Source organism: Pongo pygmaeus, chromosome 18 (assembly GCF_028885625.2).
Source record: "Pongo pygmaeus isolate AG05252 chromosome 18, NHGRI_mPonPyg2-v2.0_pri, whole genome shotgun sequence".
Lineage (NCBI taxonomy): Eukaryota > Metazoa > Chordata > Mammalia > Primates > Hominidae > Pongo > Pongo pygmaeus.
In genome coordinates, this window is record NC_072391.2 from 31,654,098 (window position 1) to 31,668,144 (window position 14,047).

The 14,047-nt window shown below is 57.1% G+C and overlaps 3 protein-coding genes across 9 annotated transcripts in view; 2 read left to right on the forward strand and 1 right to left on the reverse strand.

Moving 5' to 3' along the window:
- On the forward strand, positions 1-11,857 carry TLCD3B (TLC domain containing 3B). 3 transcript variants are annotated; one of them, XM_054454527.2, is made up of 7 exons: positions 1-184; positions 337-396; positions 1,046-1,176; positions 6,750-6,833; positions 9,440-9,674; positions 10,463-10,558; positions 10,817-11,857. In XM_054454527.2, exons 1-7 carry the CDS (start codon positions 146-148, stop codon positions 11,099-11,101), a joined length of 930 nt encoding a protein of 309 aa, XP_054310502.1. In that variant the 5' UTR covers positions 1-145; the 3' UTR covers positions 11,102-11,857. The 3 variants fall into 3 exon arrangements, with proteins under 3 accessions (XP_054310502.1, XP_054310503.1, XP_063510897.1); XM_054454528.1 differs by lacking the exons at positions 1-184; positions 337-396; positions 1,046-1,176 and adding an exon at positions 4,992-5,857; XM_063654827.1 differs by lacking the exons at positions 1-184; positions 337-396; positions 1,046-1,176 and adding an exon at positions 5,832-5,857 and having other exon boundaries at positions 6,728-6,833.
- Positions 8,602-13,078, reverse strand: C18H16orf92 (chromosome 18 C16orf92 homolog). Of its 4 annotated transcripts, XM_054454535.2 has the most exons (5): positions 12,880-13,078; positions 12,399-12,557; positions 12,198-12,285; positions 9,114-9,195; positions 8,602-8,679 (listed from the first exon to the last, which is right to left on the reverse strand). In XM_054454535.2, exons 1-5 carry the CDS (start codon positions 13,046-13,048, stop codon positions 8,602-8,604), a joined length of 576 nt encoding a protein of 191 aa, XP_054310510.2. In that variant the 5' UTR covers positions 13,049-13,078. The 4 variants fall into 4 exon arrangements, with proteins under 4 accessions (XP_054310510.2, XP_063510898.1, XP_054310508.1 ...); XM_063654828.1 differs by lacking the exons at positions 8,602-8,679; positions 9,114-9,195 and adding an exon at positions 9,671-9,944; XM_054454533.2 differs by lacking the exons at positions 8,602-8,679; positions 9,114-9,195 and adding an exon at positions 11,571-12,078.
- Positions 12,999-14,047, forward strand: part of DOC2A (double C2 domain alpha) — a 17,656-nt gene continuing 16,607 nt past the window's right edge. The window contains exons 1-2 of one of the 2 annotated variants that reach the window (XM_054454520.2): positions 13,000-13,283; positions 13,775-13,890. In XM_054454520.2, the coding sequence (XP_054310495.2) occupies positions 13,880-13,890 (11 nt within the window). In that variant the 5' untranslated portion in view covers positions 13,000-13,283; positions 13,775-13,879. Of the gene's footprint in view, positions 13,284-13,774; positions 13,891-14,047 lie in introns of both variants that reach the window. The other variant, XM_054454519.2, reaches the window with a different exon arrangement.

The following is a 14,047-nucleotide window of genomic DNA, read 5'->3' on the forward strand; positions in this document are numbered from 1 at the left end:
AGAGCAGCCTCGTGCCTTTGCAGTTTGACACCTTCCTTTTATCCCGAGAAGGTCCCTTGGAAGCCACTTCAGGAAGGCAGGATGGCAGGGCCTGATTCCCTTCATCCTGCCTGTGCCTGCCCCACACCTCTGCTCCCCAGAGTAGATGGGAGGGGAGGTCTTTCTCAACAAAAATGACATCAATGTAAATATATGTAGTTTCAGGCTTGCACCTGTTATTTCTTTTGTTTTCTTTTTTAATGGAACAACAATCGCTTTGGCTTTATTTTGTTTTTTCAAGAAATGTCATTTTAAAGTTCAAATATCTTGACAACCCCCTCCCTTCCTTTTTCCAAGTTCTGGGTGCTGAGGAGAAACATCAACCTCCCTTTCTGTCTTCCAACCTGTCCCTCAGAGGTGAGGACTGGGGAGAAGGTAGAGGTGACATAGGGTGGGTGGCGGGCGGGGCATGCAGAAGATGGAAAATGGTGGAGTTTAAGAGTAGGAGGAGCTGGGTGCAGTGGCTCATGCCTATAGTCCCAGCACTTTGGGAGGCCGAGGCAGGCAGATCACCTGAGGTCAGGTGACCATCCTGGCCAACACAGTAAAGTCCTGTCTCTACTAAAAATACAAATATTAGCTGGGCATGGTGGCGGGCGCCTGTAATCCCAGCTACTCAGGAGGCTGAAGCAGGAGAATTGCTTGAACCCAGGAGGTGGAGGTTGCAGTGAGCCAAGATCACGCCACCACACTCCAGCCTGGGCAACAAGAGAAAGACTGCGTCTCAAAAAAAAAAAAAAAAAGAAAAGAAATTGTCTAAATGGGGTGTGTAAAACAAAAAATTAAGATAATTAGGATGTCGAATTGCCCCGGATGAGGAATATTAAAAGAGTAATAAGGACGCAAAGAGCTTAGAGAAGAAGTTTGCCTGGTGGCTTTCAATGGCCACAGATGGATGGGTCTCTTGGGCCTTGCCTCATTGAGGGTGAAGAAGGCTGTCGGGGGGTCTGAGGGTGTTGTGTTGAGGTGTTCTCATGACCGTCTTTTTCTGCCTTCTTGGCTGCAGGCAGGCATGACCCTGCTGTTCGCAGTGGGTTGCGTCTTCTTCCCGTTGTGCTTTACTGCCCTGCGCTGGGGCTTGCAGAACCACGCCAGCCTGCAGATGGAGAGACAAGAGGCTGTCCTGGTAGCATCCAAGTAAGAGGACCAGGGTGAGGGTGTCCTTCCTGGGGCCATGGCTGGTGGAACTGATCTCTTACTTTCAGGATGAGTTCGTGGTGAAAGCAGAAGCAGAGTGTGGGGTGGAGCTGGGATTTGGAGTCAAAAGACACCAGCAAGCTGGGCGTGGTGGCGCACACCTGTAATTCCAGCACTTTGGAAAGCTGAGGCAGGTGGATCACCTGAGGTCAGCAGTTCAAGACCAGCCTGGCCAACATGGTGAAACCCTGTCTGAACTAAAAATACAAAAATTAGCCAGGTATGGTGGCAGGTGCCTGTAATCCCAGCTACTCCGGAGGCTGAGACAGGAGAATCACTTGAACTCAGGAGGTGGAGGTTGCAGTGAGCTGAGATCATGCCACTGCACTCCAGCCTAGGTGACAGAGTGAGACTCTGACTCAAAAAAAAAAAAAAAAAGACACCAACAGTGGGGTCTTTTGTGAATCATTTAACTTCTCTGAACTTCAGATCCCTCACTGGTAAATGGGCTTAATAATAATACCCACTTTCCTTTCTTCATGGAGATGTTGTGTGAGGATCATGTGAATCAGTGTCTGTAGAGCGGGGTTGAAAACTGCTGCAGATAATATGAGGGTTGTGGGCTCTGCGGGGGTGATATAGGCTAGAGGACTCACCTTCTCTGCTGAGGGCCAGTGCTGCTCGGCTCCAGCCACTGATAATGTTATATGGTTAGAACGTGGGCCAGTGTTTTCGGAGTTGTGATTCTTTGTCATTGTTGTTGAGACAGGGTCTTGCTCTGTTGCCTAGGCTGGAGTGCAGTGGCACGATCATGGCTCACTGCAGCCTTGAACTCCTGGGCTCAAGCAATCCACCTGCCATAGTAGCTGGGACTACAGGCAATGCACCACCACGCCGGGCTAATTTTTTTTTTTTTTTTTTGGTAGAGACGGCATCTCACTATGTTGCCCAAGCTAGTCTTGAACTCCTGGGCTCACAGGATCGTTCCTTCTCAGCCTCCGAAGTGCTGGGATTACAGGCATGAGTCACACTGTACCCGGCTTCCTCTTCTTCTTTTTTTTTTTGAGACAGAGTCTCACTATGTCACCCAGGCTGAAATGCAGTGACACCACCATGATTCGCTGCAGCCTTGACCTCCCTGACAAGTGATTCTCCCTGAGAATCGGGCTGACTCCTGAGTTGCTGGGACTACAGGTGTGCACCACCATGGCTGGCTAATTTTTGTACTTTTAGTAGAGATGGGGTTTCTCCATGTTGCCCAGGCTGGTCTTGTACTCCTGGGTTCAAGTGATCCTCCTGCCTTGGCCTCCTGAGTAGCTGAGTAGAGATGGGGTTTCACCATGTTGGCCAGGCTGGTCTCAAACTCCTGATCTCAGGTGATCTGCCCACTTCGGCCTCCCAAAGTGCTAGGATTACAGGCATGAGCCACCGCGCCCAACCTCTTCCAATTCTTGAATACTGATAAGTAACTAAGAATTTATTTAAGAACTACTATACTGACAACTGCATACTGGCCAAACAAAACATGTCTGTGGGCCGGGTTGGGCCCTTGGGCTGCAGATCTATGACCTGTGTGACAAAGCTTACCATAAAAGTGCACTATCAGCAAACCGTAGGAGGGGGGAGGAGGTACACGGAGCACAGATTTTACTAGGGTGTCTACATGGATTCCCTGGCAGACCAAAAAAGCCTGTCTTTACTCATCCGAAGTGAAACCACAGTTCCATGACCAGCCTTGTAGTCTTCAATCAAGTAGTTACGGTGGCCTCCCATCACCCAGCCTCCCCAGCCTCTGTCCTTTTTGCAGTTTTGCTCATGTGTGGCTTTGGGGTTATGCAACTATGGTTTTTTGGTTTTTTGGTTTTCTTTCAAGATGGAGTCTTGCTCTGTCGCCCAGGCTGGAGTGCAATGGTGGGATCTCGGCTCACTGCAACCTCCGCCTCCTGGGTTCAAGCAATTCTCCTGCCTCAGCCTCTCAAGTAGCTGGGACTACAGGCGCATGCCATCATGTCCGGCTAATTTTTTGTATTTTTAGAAGAGACGGGGTTTCACTGTGTTAGCCAGGATGGTCTCGATCTCATGATTCGCCAGCCTTGGCCTCCCAAAATGCTGGGATTACAGGCGTGAGACACCTTGCCTGGCTGCAACCATGGGTTTGAAACCCAGCTTTCATCTGGGCGTGGTGGCTCCCACCTGTAATATCAGCATGTGGGGAGGCAGAGGCGGGTGGATCGCTTGAGCCCAGGAGTTTGAGACCAGCCTGGCTGACATGGTGAAACTTCATCTCTACAAAAAATAAAAAAATTAGCTGAGCATGGTGGTGTGTGCCTGTAGTCCCAGCTACTGGGGAGACTGAAGTATGAGGATCATTTGAGCCCGGGGAGGTTGAGGTTGCAGTGAGCCATGATCGCACCACTGTACTCCAGCCTGGGGGACAGAATGAGACCCTATCTCAAAAAAAAAAAAACCCACAAAATTTCTAAACCTGTTTCTTCTATAAAACAGGGATACCAAATAAGAATCAGTAGAAATCACCTGGTACTGTGCCCAGCATGTAGTAAAAACTCAGGGAGCTGGATCCCCTTTCCCCCTCCCGTGAAGGGCTGAGGACAAGGAGCTAGGTCCGCTATTGTCTCTAAAACCGGCTCTAAATCACCGTGAGACTTCTTGGGTGCTTTCCTACAGATGCCGCTAGAGGGCAGCACAAAACAGCAAATCCCAGTCCCTGGCCTTTCTTTGGGGGAGGCGAGGAGTGGGCTCTGGCAGAGAAAGGCAAACCATAGGGTTGATTATTGAGCTTGGAGACCAAAGGAGTTTGCATAACAGGCCCTTGTCATGCTGAAGTCCACAGGACAGTTGGGATCAGGATGGGAGGCCAGAAGTCAAAGGGGGCAGTGCCTCCGGCTCAGGTCCCACAGCGCGACCCGGGCCCAGTCCCCAGGCTTCACTTTCCTTATGGGCCAGTGAGGAGCTTGCACCTTTCCCACTCTGAAACTAGGCTGTTTGTGGAAGTTGCAGAGGAAGGGGAGCTAGGAGCATTAAGGAAACTGAGGAAAAAGAGAGGGGTGGGAATTTAGGGGAGGCCAGGAGGGGCTGACAGTCTGAAGAACAGGGCCTGGGCATCCTAGGGCTCCCTGGGACTTCCTGAGAGGCAGCTGCCCTGCGCCCTCGCCATCGTCCCCCCTTCTTCCAAACTCCCTGCCCCTCTGACGCCTGCAATGAGAGGGCTCTGCCACTTCTGAACTGGGTGACCTCAGGGAGCCTCAGGTTCATTGCTGGCCCTGTGGGAAGGACAGGCGCAGCGCCCTCGGAGCTCCTGCAGCAGACAGGACATGGGCAGCCCTGCAGCACAGTCAGGTGTCCCCTCTGGCCAATGTCAGCTTCCTTCCCGGCCATCGGATGAGGGGGCCTCTGCGTCTGAGGATGCTGTGTTGAGATGTTTTTGCTCCTATCCCCTCCTTCAGCTTTTCCTTCTGAGAAAGCACCACTTGCTCCCTCTCCCAGGGAACCCTCTCTTCTGCTGGAGTGGGCACCCAAAGCTCGGACCCGGGACAGGCCACAGAGGGATGGCTTGGTGAGGGAGGAGATGCCAGGCATTTGCAAAGTGCTGATGGGAAGCAGGGTCAGGCCCCTGTGGGAGCTCAGGGCCCCCTCCCAGCTGGCCAAGGAGCCCTGGGCCCCCTTCCTCCCCAAGAGAAGAGCTGGCCCCTGTCCCCAGCAGCCCCCTGTGCCGCCGCAGCTGCTGTTCCTTTAAGGGCCTCCCCCTCCCTCTTTCTCTGCTCCCCCCATCTCTGTCGCAGCCGCGGCTGTGGCTCAGAGCTGCATGGGGAGACGCCGCTGCAGGTCCGGTTTCTCGGTGTCTGGTCGGTGCCATCATTTCCCTGCCCCTCCCCCGTCCTCCCCAAGCTGGCCACTTCCCCTCCCCCTCCCCCTCCCCACCGAGGGGGCAGGGGGCTGGGCACGGAGTCTCTATGATGCCGTGTGCGGTGTCTGTGCCGGGCGGCGGGGACTGGGGCGGCAGCGCGAGGAGGCAGTGGAGCCGGGAGAGCGGTGGTGACCGCTGACCGCTTGCCCGGCTGCTCCTCCGCTCCCTCCCGCCCACCTCCTTCTTTTGGGGCTGGCACCCAGACCCACCCCCACCCCCTCCCCGCCTCCTCGGGCCCTCCCAGCCTCTCACGTAAGCCTCCCCTCCCCACCTGCCTGGTGGCTCCCTCCCCTCCCCCATCTGCATCCTCCTCCTCCTGTCCCCTCTTCCTCTCTGTCCCTCACCAAGCCATCCCCTCTTCGCCTCTCCCCATCCCTCACTGGCCTGCTCCTGCCCCCCTTCTCCCATCCTCCCCTCCCCCGTCTCTGCCCAGCCGGCCCCCTCCCGACTCCCCAGTTTCATCGGACTCCCTGGCCCCATCCTGTCCCCGCCCTGGCCCCTTTGTGCCCCTTCCCATCGTTTTCTCCCTCCTTCCCGGGCTTGGCGTCCCTTCTCCACCCTTAACTCCTTCTGCTCGGCCTCCCTGCCCCTTCACGGCCCGCCTGCCTCCCTGCCCAAGTCCTGAGCCACCATGCTGACCCCGATGGTGGCCGGGGGGGTGGTGTTCCCCGGACTCTTCCTCCTCTCCAAGAACACGCTCCAGCGGCTGCCCCAGCTACGCTGGGAGGAGGCCGACGCAGTCATTGTCTCAGCCAGGTAAACCACTTTCCTTCCCCTCAGCCCCTCTCTGCTTCTTGGGCTTCTCAGGGAATGGAAGGGACCTGGCACTTCTCTGGACCCTCAGCAGTGGGAGACTGGGAGCTCCTGTGGGGGTCCGGGGCTTTACCCCCAGGCTTCCTCTCTCCTCACTGCCTGCCTTGCTCACTGTTCTGGGAGACCTCATCCAGCCCGGCCATCTGGTCTACTAGTGTTCAGCCCGCCTCTCTCTTCTTCCCAGTACACCCTCCCACCCTCCAAAACAGGGCCGGCATGCGGTGAAGACATTCCTATAAGACATTAGGGACCGAGGCCAGGGCCAGACAGCTAGGTGTCACTCAGGGCAAGTGTTTGGGGGCCAGGGATGGAGGAGTGGATGGTACAACTCTACACCCCTAGAACAGGGCCAGAGTGCAGAGTGGAGGCTGGTGGCAGTCAGGAGACAGTGAGAAAGTGACTGGGGAGCTTGGGGTCACAAAGGGTCCAGAGTGAGGCCTGCGTCATGACTGGACAGCTAAGCGGGGCAAGAACCGGCCCAGGCTCCCCTCGTGGGGAGAGGCCCGGGCCAGCAGTTCACTCTCAATGGGGTCTCACCTCAGGACGGACACCCTGCCGGCTTGAGAAGAGGGAGACTCAGTTTCCACAAATGGAGAAGGAAGAAGGTGGCAAGGAGTGGGGTGGACTGAGGAACAGCAGCCGAGCGGGCCGGAGAGCTGTGAGGTGCCCGTGGTGGGGCACATCTCAGGCAGCCCAGCCTTGGGAGAAGGTGGGCAAGGACTGGCCCGAGAAGTGGCTGAATGCAAAGTGCAGTTGTTAGACTAGCAACGAGGAGAAATCAAGGCACACGCCTCTTCCCTTCTGCCTTTCTAGCACACCTCCCTCTCTCCCCCAGGCTGGTGTCCTCCGTCCAGGCCATCATGGCCTCCACTGCCGGCTACATCGTCTCCACCTCCTGCAAGCACATCATCGATGACCAGTAAGTGCTGCGAGACCCCCCCTGCCCAGGTGCCAATGGTTGGCGTGTACGGGTAATCCCGGAAGACCCCACATCTTGGAGGGAACTCTGTCTGTAGTCCCCAAGCCCTTAACTTGGGCCTGAGCAAGTTAATTGCAATAACCGCAACTCAACACCCAGGGATAAATTTATCCCGTCCTGTCCTTAAAGGTCAGAACCAGGGGGAGAAGGAGCAGGGATCAGAGAGGATCCTCAAAGCGCTTTCTAGTCGGCTTCCAGGTCTCCCGTGTTGTCGTGGACTCCCCACCTCCTCCCTGCCTTCCACCCCAGGAGGCAGAGACCCCATTTCCAGTCAGCACCCAGGTGGGGTGCCCCCTCCTCATGCCAGGCTCACCCCTCAGCCCCTCCCAGAAACCAGGCATCTGGCACCCACTCCACGCGTGAGGGAGAGGAGAGGGGAGAGATGACACGCACAAGGCCACACACGGCCAGGCAGTGCGGGAGGGAATGAGGGTGAAGAGGCCAAAATGTGGCTGGGCAGCTGCTGCAGTGTCTGGTGCTTGCCAAAAAGGCCCAGAGGTGTGCGGGCAGGAGGCGGGGGACAGGGAGGAGAGGGGCCCTGTCCGTGGTGCTGACGGCCGCCCTAGGTGACCCACGGGTGGCCCATTGCAAGTTGCCTTAGAGGTGCCCACAACACCCTCTTTGTAGCTTTCAGCACCGTTTCCCTTCTGTGGCAGCCACTGAGTCCCAGGGGACATTCTCTGGACACCCCTGATGGGGGGTGCCCTGTTTCTGTTTGCCTCTTCTTTTCCCGAAGATGAGTTGCCTCTTCTGTGGTGAGGCAGCGGCCCTTCCTGGAAGGGCTTCAGCGAGGGGAATTGAGTTAAGTGGCAGCTGCAGAGGACAGTTCTTGGCTTAACTCTTTCTTCAGACCCTGCCTAGGGACTTGGCTGCTTCTTGGTCTCTGCCCGCCCCTTCCCACCCCTGCTCCAAGGATCCAGCACTTGAGCCTGGGATCCAGCACTTCCTCCCCAGCCTTCACATGCAGAGGTCACCTTTTAGCTTCTTCACCCCCCTGCTCCCCAGGCCCCCCTGTGTCTGTTCCTGTCCTTCTTCCCTGCTTTAATCCTCAGGTAGGTGGGGAGGATCTGGGTTAATCCAGGGCAGCAGCTGTTCCTACTTCTGAGCACCTAATTGCCAAGAGGGTGGGGATGGGATTTAACACCTCACATGACAGCCCAGGGCCTGGTGGCCCCTCCTGGTCTCCTGCACCAGCCCAGCTGTCCCATCTCCCATCACCTCTGCTGGGCCTGCATTCTGGGCAGCTTCCTACCCTGACTCCTTCAGGCCACTTGGGCCCTCTCTCCCTGTGTTCCCGCCTCGAGTTCTCTGCAGCTGCCCCTCCCCTCTCATCTTTCCCTGCCTCTGGGCCGCAGCTCCACACCACTGCACCACAGTTTCAGGTTCCCTTTTCCCTGATACCGTCCCTGCTGGAGAATGGGCTGGCTCCACTCACAGGCCGCCTGCCCCAGGCTCCCCATCCTCAGAGGCCTCAGCCCCAACTTCTCCACGGCCCCCTCCACGTGCCTCATGTTTGGTGATGGCTTCTGGCTGACTCTGCTTTCATCCCTCCACCCCTTGTGGGGTGAGCACCCCAGGTCCTGCCTCTCTGACCTCCTGCCCCCACCCCAGACCAGTCTCGGGACTACAGGATTTAAGAGAAACTGCCAATGTGCTGACTCCGGAAGAAAAATGCTGTCTTGTCTGTTCATCCATTTCTCATTTTTGTTTACTCTCCAAGTACATGGAACTTTCTTTGTCCTTGGCTCCTTTTGCTCTGCATTTTCTCCTTAATGCTTGGCTGTCCCTGAAAAACAACACAAAACAGACAAGAGATTGGGTGACTTTGGGGCAGGGCGAACAGCGCTGACAAGACCTCTCACTTTGCCAACAGGGTCTGTCTCTGATGCCTCTCGGATCTTCTGGGGACAGTGGGGATGACAGTGAGGGCTGTGGAGCCACACTGCCCATGTCCCTTCCTTGGCCAGGTTACCTAGCCCTTCTGTGACTCACTTCCTCACCTGTACAGTGGGGATGATGGCCACACCTTCCTTTTACAGGGTTTTGGGAGGGGTAAATAAGTGTATGCATGGGAAGTTTGGAAGAGCGCCTGCCCCAGGAGGCAGGAATGGGCGTCCACCCCTGTAACCTCTCTCTCCAGCACTCTCGCCCCTTCAGCTGTTGCTGGTCCTAACCTCATGGTAAGGTTAGGACAAATAACCATGGCAAGGTCCCACCTGCCTGGCCTGGGCTTATTTTGGCACTGTATCTGTGCCTTTTGGTCTGTGGGCATCTTCTGGTCTTTTCTTTTCCCTCCACTGTACTTCAGAGAGAGAGGAACATGGGTGAGTTCTGAGGCCACAGGTTTGAATCCCAGCACCATCTCTTACTAGCTGCGTGACTGTGTGACCTTGGGCAAGTTTCTCACCCTCTCCCCTCTGGATCTCTCATCTGTACCCGAGACTCCGCTCCTGTCCAGGGCTGCCATGCTGACACCTGAGATCTGCCACCACTCACTGGTGTCCCCTTTCCTCCTTGCTCCCCCACCCCGTCTCTCTGCCCAACAGACACTGGCTGTCCTCTGCCTACACGCAATTTGCTGTGCCCTACTTCATCTACGACATCTACGCCATGTTCCTCTGTCACTGGCACAAGCACCAGGTCAAAGGGCATGGAGGGGACGACGGAGCGGCCAGAGCCCCGGGCAGCACATGGGCCATAGCGCGCGGCTACCTGCACAAGGAGTTCCTCATGGTGCTCCACCATGCCGCCATGGTGCTGGTGTGCTTCCCGCTCTCGGTGGTGAGTCCCGGGGAGCTGGGTGGGCGGGGTGCGGGTGGCCTGCTCCTTGGTCCTGCTGGTGCTGGCAGGAGCCTGGGAAGCCCCGGGTCTGGGTACTGACAGCCAAGCAGACCCAGCGCATTCCCAGGGAAAGCTGTGGACAGGCAGGGTTCACTGAGCACCAGCTCAGGGGCACTAGGGTGTGGGGGCAGCCCGGCTCCAGGCTGGACGATGCCCGGCTGCGGCTCTTTGGATCTGTGGTTGCACGTCTCTGAGCCTTAGTTTCCTCACCTGTTACATAAAGGACACAGTCTTTCTGCAGGACCGTGAGAGGGATGCAGCCAAGTCATGCACCTGCTCCTGCACCCAGGTGTTCTTTCTCTTTTTTTTCTTTCCAAGACGGAGTCTCTCTCTGTCACTCAGGCTGGAGTGCAGTGGTGTGATCTCAGCTCACTGAAACCTCCACCTCCTGAGTTCAAGTGATTCTCCAGCCTCAGCCTCCCACGTAGCTGGGATTACAGGTGCCCGCCAACACGCCTGGCTAATTTTTTTGGTATTTTTAGTAAAGACGGGGTTTCACCATGTTGGCCAGGTTGGTCTCAAACTCCTGACCTCGTGATCCACCTGCCTCGGCCTCCCAAAGTGCTGGGATTACCGGCGTGAGCCACCGCGCCCAGCCCTGCACCCAGGTGTTCTGACGTTCAGAGTCAAGCGTCTCCCAAAGTGACAGAGGGGAAAGAGGAAGGGCGGGGGCTGCCCAAGAACCCAGGGGGAGCCCCAGCTCCTCACCCTCCTGCCTCTGTGCTCAGGTGTGGCGACAGGGGAAAGGAGACTTCTTTCTGGGTTGCATGTTGATGGCAGAGGTCAGCACGCCCTTCGTCTGCCTTGGCAAGATCCTCATCCAGGTGAGTGAGCACGGGAGGGTGCGGGAACCCAATGGGGAGGTCACAGGAAGGGGAGGGACCTTCAAGGTTGCTGCCAAGGGCTCTGGCCCCTTCGTCATCCCCCCCTCACCCCGTGCCTTTTGAGCACCTGGTGCTTGTGTCCTGGCAAAGTGTCCGGTCTGGGAGGAGCTGCCTGCTAGGGTCGCAGGGAGGCAGGGAGAGGGCCAAGGGGGGCCGAGCCCTTCTGCTGCAGCGGCCACCGTGTCTGTGTCTCCTCAGTACAAGCAGCAGCACACGCTGCTGCACAAGGTGAACGGGGCCCTGATGCTGCTCAGCTTCCTCTGCTGCCGGGTGCTGCTCTTCCCCTACCTGTACTGGGCCTACGGGCGCCACGCCGGCCTGCCCCTGCTGGCCGTGCCCCTGGCCATCCCTGCCCACGTCAACCTGGGCGCTGCGCTGCTCCTGGCTCCTCAGCTCTACTGGTTCTTCCTCATCTGCCGCGGGGCCTGCCGCCTCTTCTGGCCCCGCTCCCGGCCGCCCCCGGCCTGCCAGGCCCAGGACTGAGGCCAGGGGCCAGGACCCTCCCCCTCCCCACCCCCACCCCTGTGGAGACAGGGCTCTGGGGCTGATGGCTGGGGGTGGGAGCCAGGGTCCTCTTGCCCGGACAACCCCAGGACTGACGATGACCCCGAAAGGGAAGAGGCCCCATCTCTCGGGGACTGTGGGGGTGGAGAGAGGGGACCTCTTCTCCCTAGTGTGCCCCCTTCCTGCACACCCCTGCACTGGAGGAGGGGAGGGGGCACCGCCTCCCACCCACTGAGGACAGGAGGGCTTGTGGGAGGGAGACCGACAGGGTTTCAAGGGGACCAGGAGTCAGAATGTGGGGAGGCACCTCTGCCAAGGCCATCCCAGCCCCTATGCTGCCACCCCCCAGGGCTCCCCATCACCCAAGAGGAGAGGACGCCCCAACTAACCCCCGCTGGCCCTCGGGCCTCCCGAGTGGCCAGCTGCAACCACGGCTCCTCTCCAGGGTAGGCCAGCTTGAGGAATCTTATTTATTTTATTTATTTACCCAAATTTGAACTAGTCTGTTGGGCTGGGGGAGGGAGGTGGCTGCTACCCCCAAGCCTTCCCAGTGCTGACAGCCCCCGGGGGCAGGCGAGGGTGCCCAGTCCCTCACCATCGGCTGCACATCGCGCCCTCGGGCCCTGCCATGTCCCTGGTGCTACTGACCTCTCAAGGCTTCCTCCAATCTGGGGTCGGGGGACCCTGGGAGGTGCTTTACAGACCGCTAATAAAAGACGATCTGCGTGAACGCCACCAAGGCCCTTGCCACCAAGTTCTTTGGGGCTGGGAAAGGAGGAGGTGGGGGGCTTGGGCCATGGGAAACAGAGGGGGCAGGATCCCCGGCTGCTCGCTGGGCAGTCAGGGAGGAGGAAAGCAGGGAACTTTTGCTCATCAACAGGAGAGGAGGTGGGTGTGGGTGCTCAGGTTGAGTCCAGAGCCCTTGTCCGGCTCTTTAGGCCCCTTTCTGGAAGTTTCTGTGGGGCATGGAGATCAGAGGGGAGAGGTCACACCCTGCCCCGCTAGAACTGGGGTCTTCAGCCGCTCCCAAGGAAGGTGGTGGTGGGTGGGGTTGGAGAAAGGGGGCAGGCCTTACATGTGGGTGCAGAACTGGAAAAGAAGAAAGAAGAACGCCACCACCAGGAAGCCCACCAGGATGTGATGGAAGAGCCCGGGTCTGGAACCTGCTAGACAAGCAGGACCCTTAACTCCCATCTGATGGCCCAGTGAAGGGTCTGGGGCTGCTCTCCTCCAGGCCCTGGAGGGGAGGGAGGTCCCTTCTCAAGCTGGTTCATACCTGAGTTAATGAACACGATGGGTTTCTCTCCAATAAACTGGGCCACAGCCAGGAGCCTGGCTTGGTCTGAGTCCGGATAATCAAAGAAGTCAGGTCTGTCTAAGAAGCGCGGAGACTCTGTCCCCAGGGCTGACGCCGTGGCACGCTTGGGTCTGGGTGCTAGGACCCAAGCAAAGTCTGTGACAACAGCCAAGCTGACCCCTGCCTTTATCTCTTGAGGCGGAAGCTGACTTGGGACCCTGTGAGACCACCCAGCCTTATTGCAGAGGCTGTGGAGGGTCTTGATTTCCCTCAGAGTCAGCTGGGTGCACCACGACAAGGCCCACGGTTGTTGGGGGGTGGGTGGGACCAGCAGGATGGGAGAGAAGAGTGGAGAGAAAAGGAGAGGGTGCAGGGTTGGCTTCCGAGTCCCTAAGTGGGCATCACACTTTATGCCCCCAGAGCTGCCTGCCTTCCCGCTGCTCCCAAGACAGCTTCTTACCAGTTTCTATGGCCCCTAGTGCAGCCAGCCACACCCACACCAGCACCCATGGCCACAGCCTCATGACTCCTATCATGAGGTGGGGGCTCTGTGATGTCACAGCCCAGAGCTGTTCTGATGGCACTTTGGGGTGAGGGGAGAAAGTGCTAGGAGCTGGGACCCCCCCCATCCCTCACTCTCATCAGAAGAGGAGAGCAGAGATTGGGACCAGTCTTCATCCTCTGGAATGTCGTTGATGATAAAACCATAATGGTGGCAGCCCCAGCATTTACAAAGAGGAGGGATGCGGCAGGCCCATCTTGCTGAAAGCCCGAACTAAAGGAAGCTGTGTTTGGACAACAGGCACAATTTGGGGTGGCAGCACAGGGCCACACACCTCCGGTTACCCCTTGAATCAACCACAGGTAACATTTGTTTTATTTATTTTAATTTTTTTGGAGATAGGGTCTCTGTCTGTCACCCAGGCGGGAATGCAGTGGCGCGATCTTGGCTCACTACAGCCTCTGCCTCCTGGGTTCAAGTGATTCACCTGCCTCAGCCTCCTGAGTATCTGGGATTACAGCTTTGGATAAATCCCTTCCTTTTATCTGCCTGCCACCACACCCGGCTAATTTTTGTATTTTTAGTAGAGACAGGATTTCACTATGTTGGTCAGGCTGGTCTTGAACTCCTCACCTCAGGTGATCTGTTCGCCTCGGCCTCCCAAAGCACCCGGCCTATTTTATGTATTTTCAGAGACAGGGTCTCACTTTGTCACCCAGGCTGGAGTACGGTGGTATGATTACTGCAGCCTTGAACTCCTGGCCTCAAGTGATCCTCCCACATCAGCCTCCTGAGTAGCTGGGACCACAGGCATGTGCCACCATGCCTGGCTAATTTTTGCATTTTTTTGTAGAGATGAAGTCTTGCTATGTTGCCCAGGCTGCTATCAAACTTCTGGCCTCAGGTGATCCTCCAGCTTCGGCCTCCCAAAGTGCTGGGATTACAGGCATGAACCACCATGCCCAGCAGGTAGCATTTATTGAACACCTATTACTATGCTGGCTGGACCCCATTTATGGCCAAGTCCCTTGCACAAATTGGTTCACTTGCCCTTGCACTGACCCTCAAAGGCAGGTACTCTTTTTTTTTTTTTTTTTTTTTTTGAGATGGAGTTTCACTCTATCGG

Bases quoted from the DNA above. Each gene is read 5' to 3' on its own strand.
- C18H16orf92 (XM_054454535.2), bottom strand. From the start codon at position 13,048: ATGGGGGGGGTCCCAGCTCCTAGCACTTTCTCCCCTCACCCCAAAGTG. The intron at 12,558-12,879 runs GTAAGAAGCTGT...CTTGGGTCCTAG, and splicing joins ACTAGGGGCCATAGAAACTG to CACCCAGACCCAAGCGTGCC. The intron at 9,196-12,197 runs GTAAGGCCTGCC...CTCTCTCTGAAG, and splicing joins TTCCAGTTCTGCACCCACAT to TACAGTGGAGGGAAAAGAAA.
- TLCD3B (XM_054454527.2), top strand. From the start codon at position 146: ATGGGAGGGGAGGTCTTTCTCAACAAAAATGACATCAAT. The intron at 6,834-9,439 runs GTAAGTGCTGCG...TCTGCCCAACAG, and splicing joins AAGCACATCATCGATGACCA to ACACTGGCTGTCCTCTGCCT. The intron at 9,675-10,462 runs GTGAGTCCCGGG...CTCTGTGCTCAG, and splicing joins TGTGCTTCCCGCTCTCGGTG to GTGTGGCGACAGGGGAAAGG.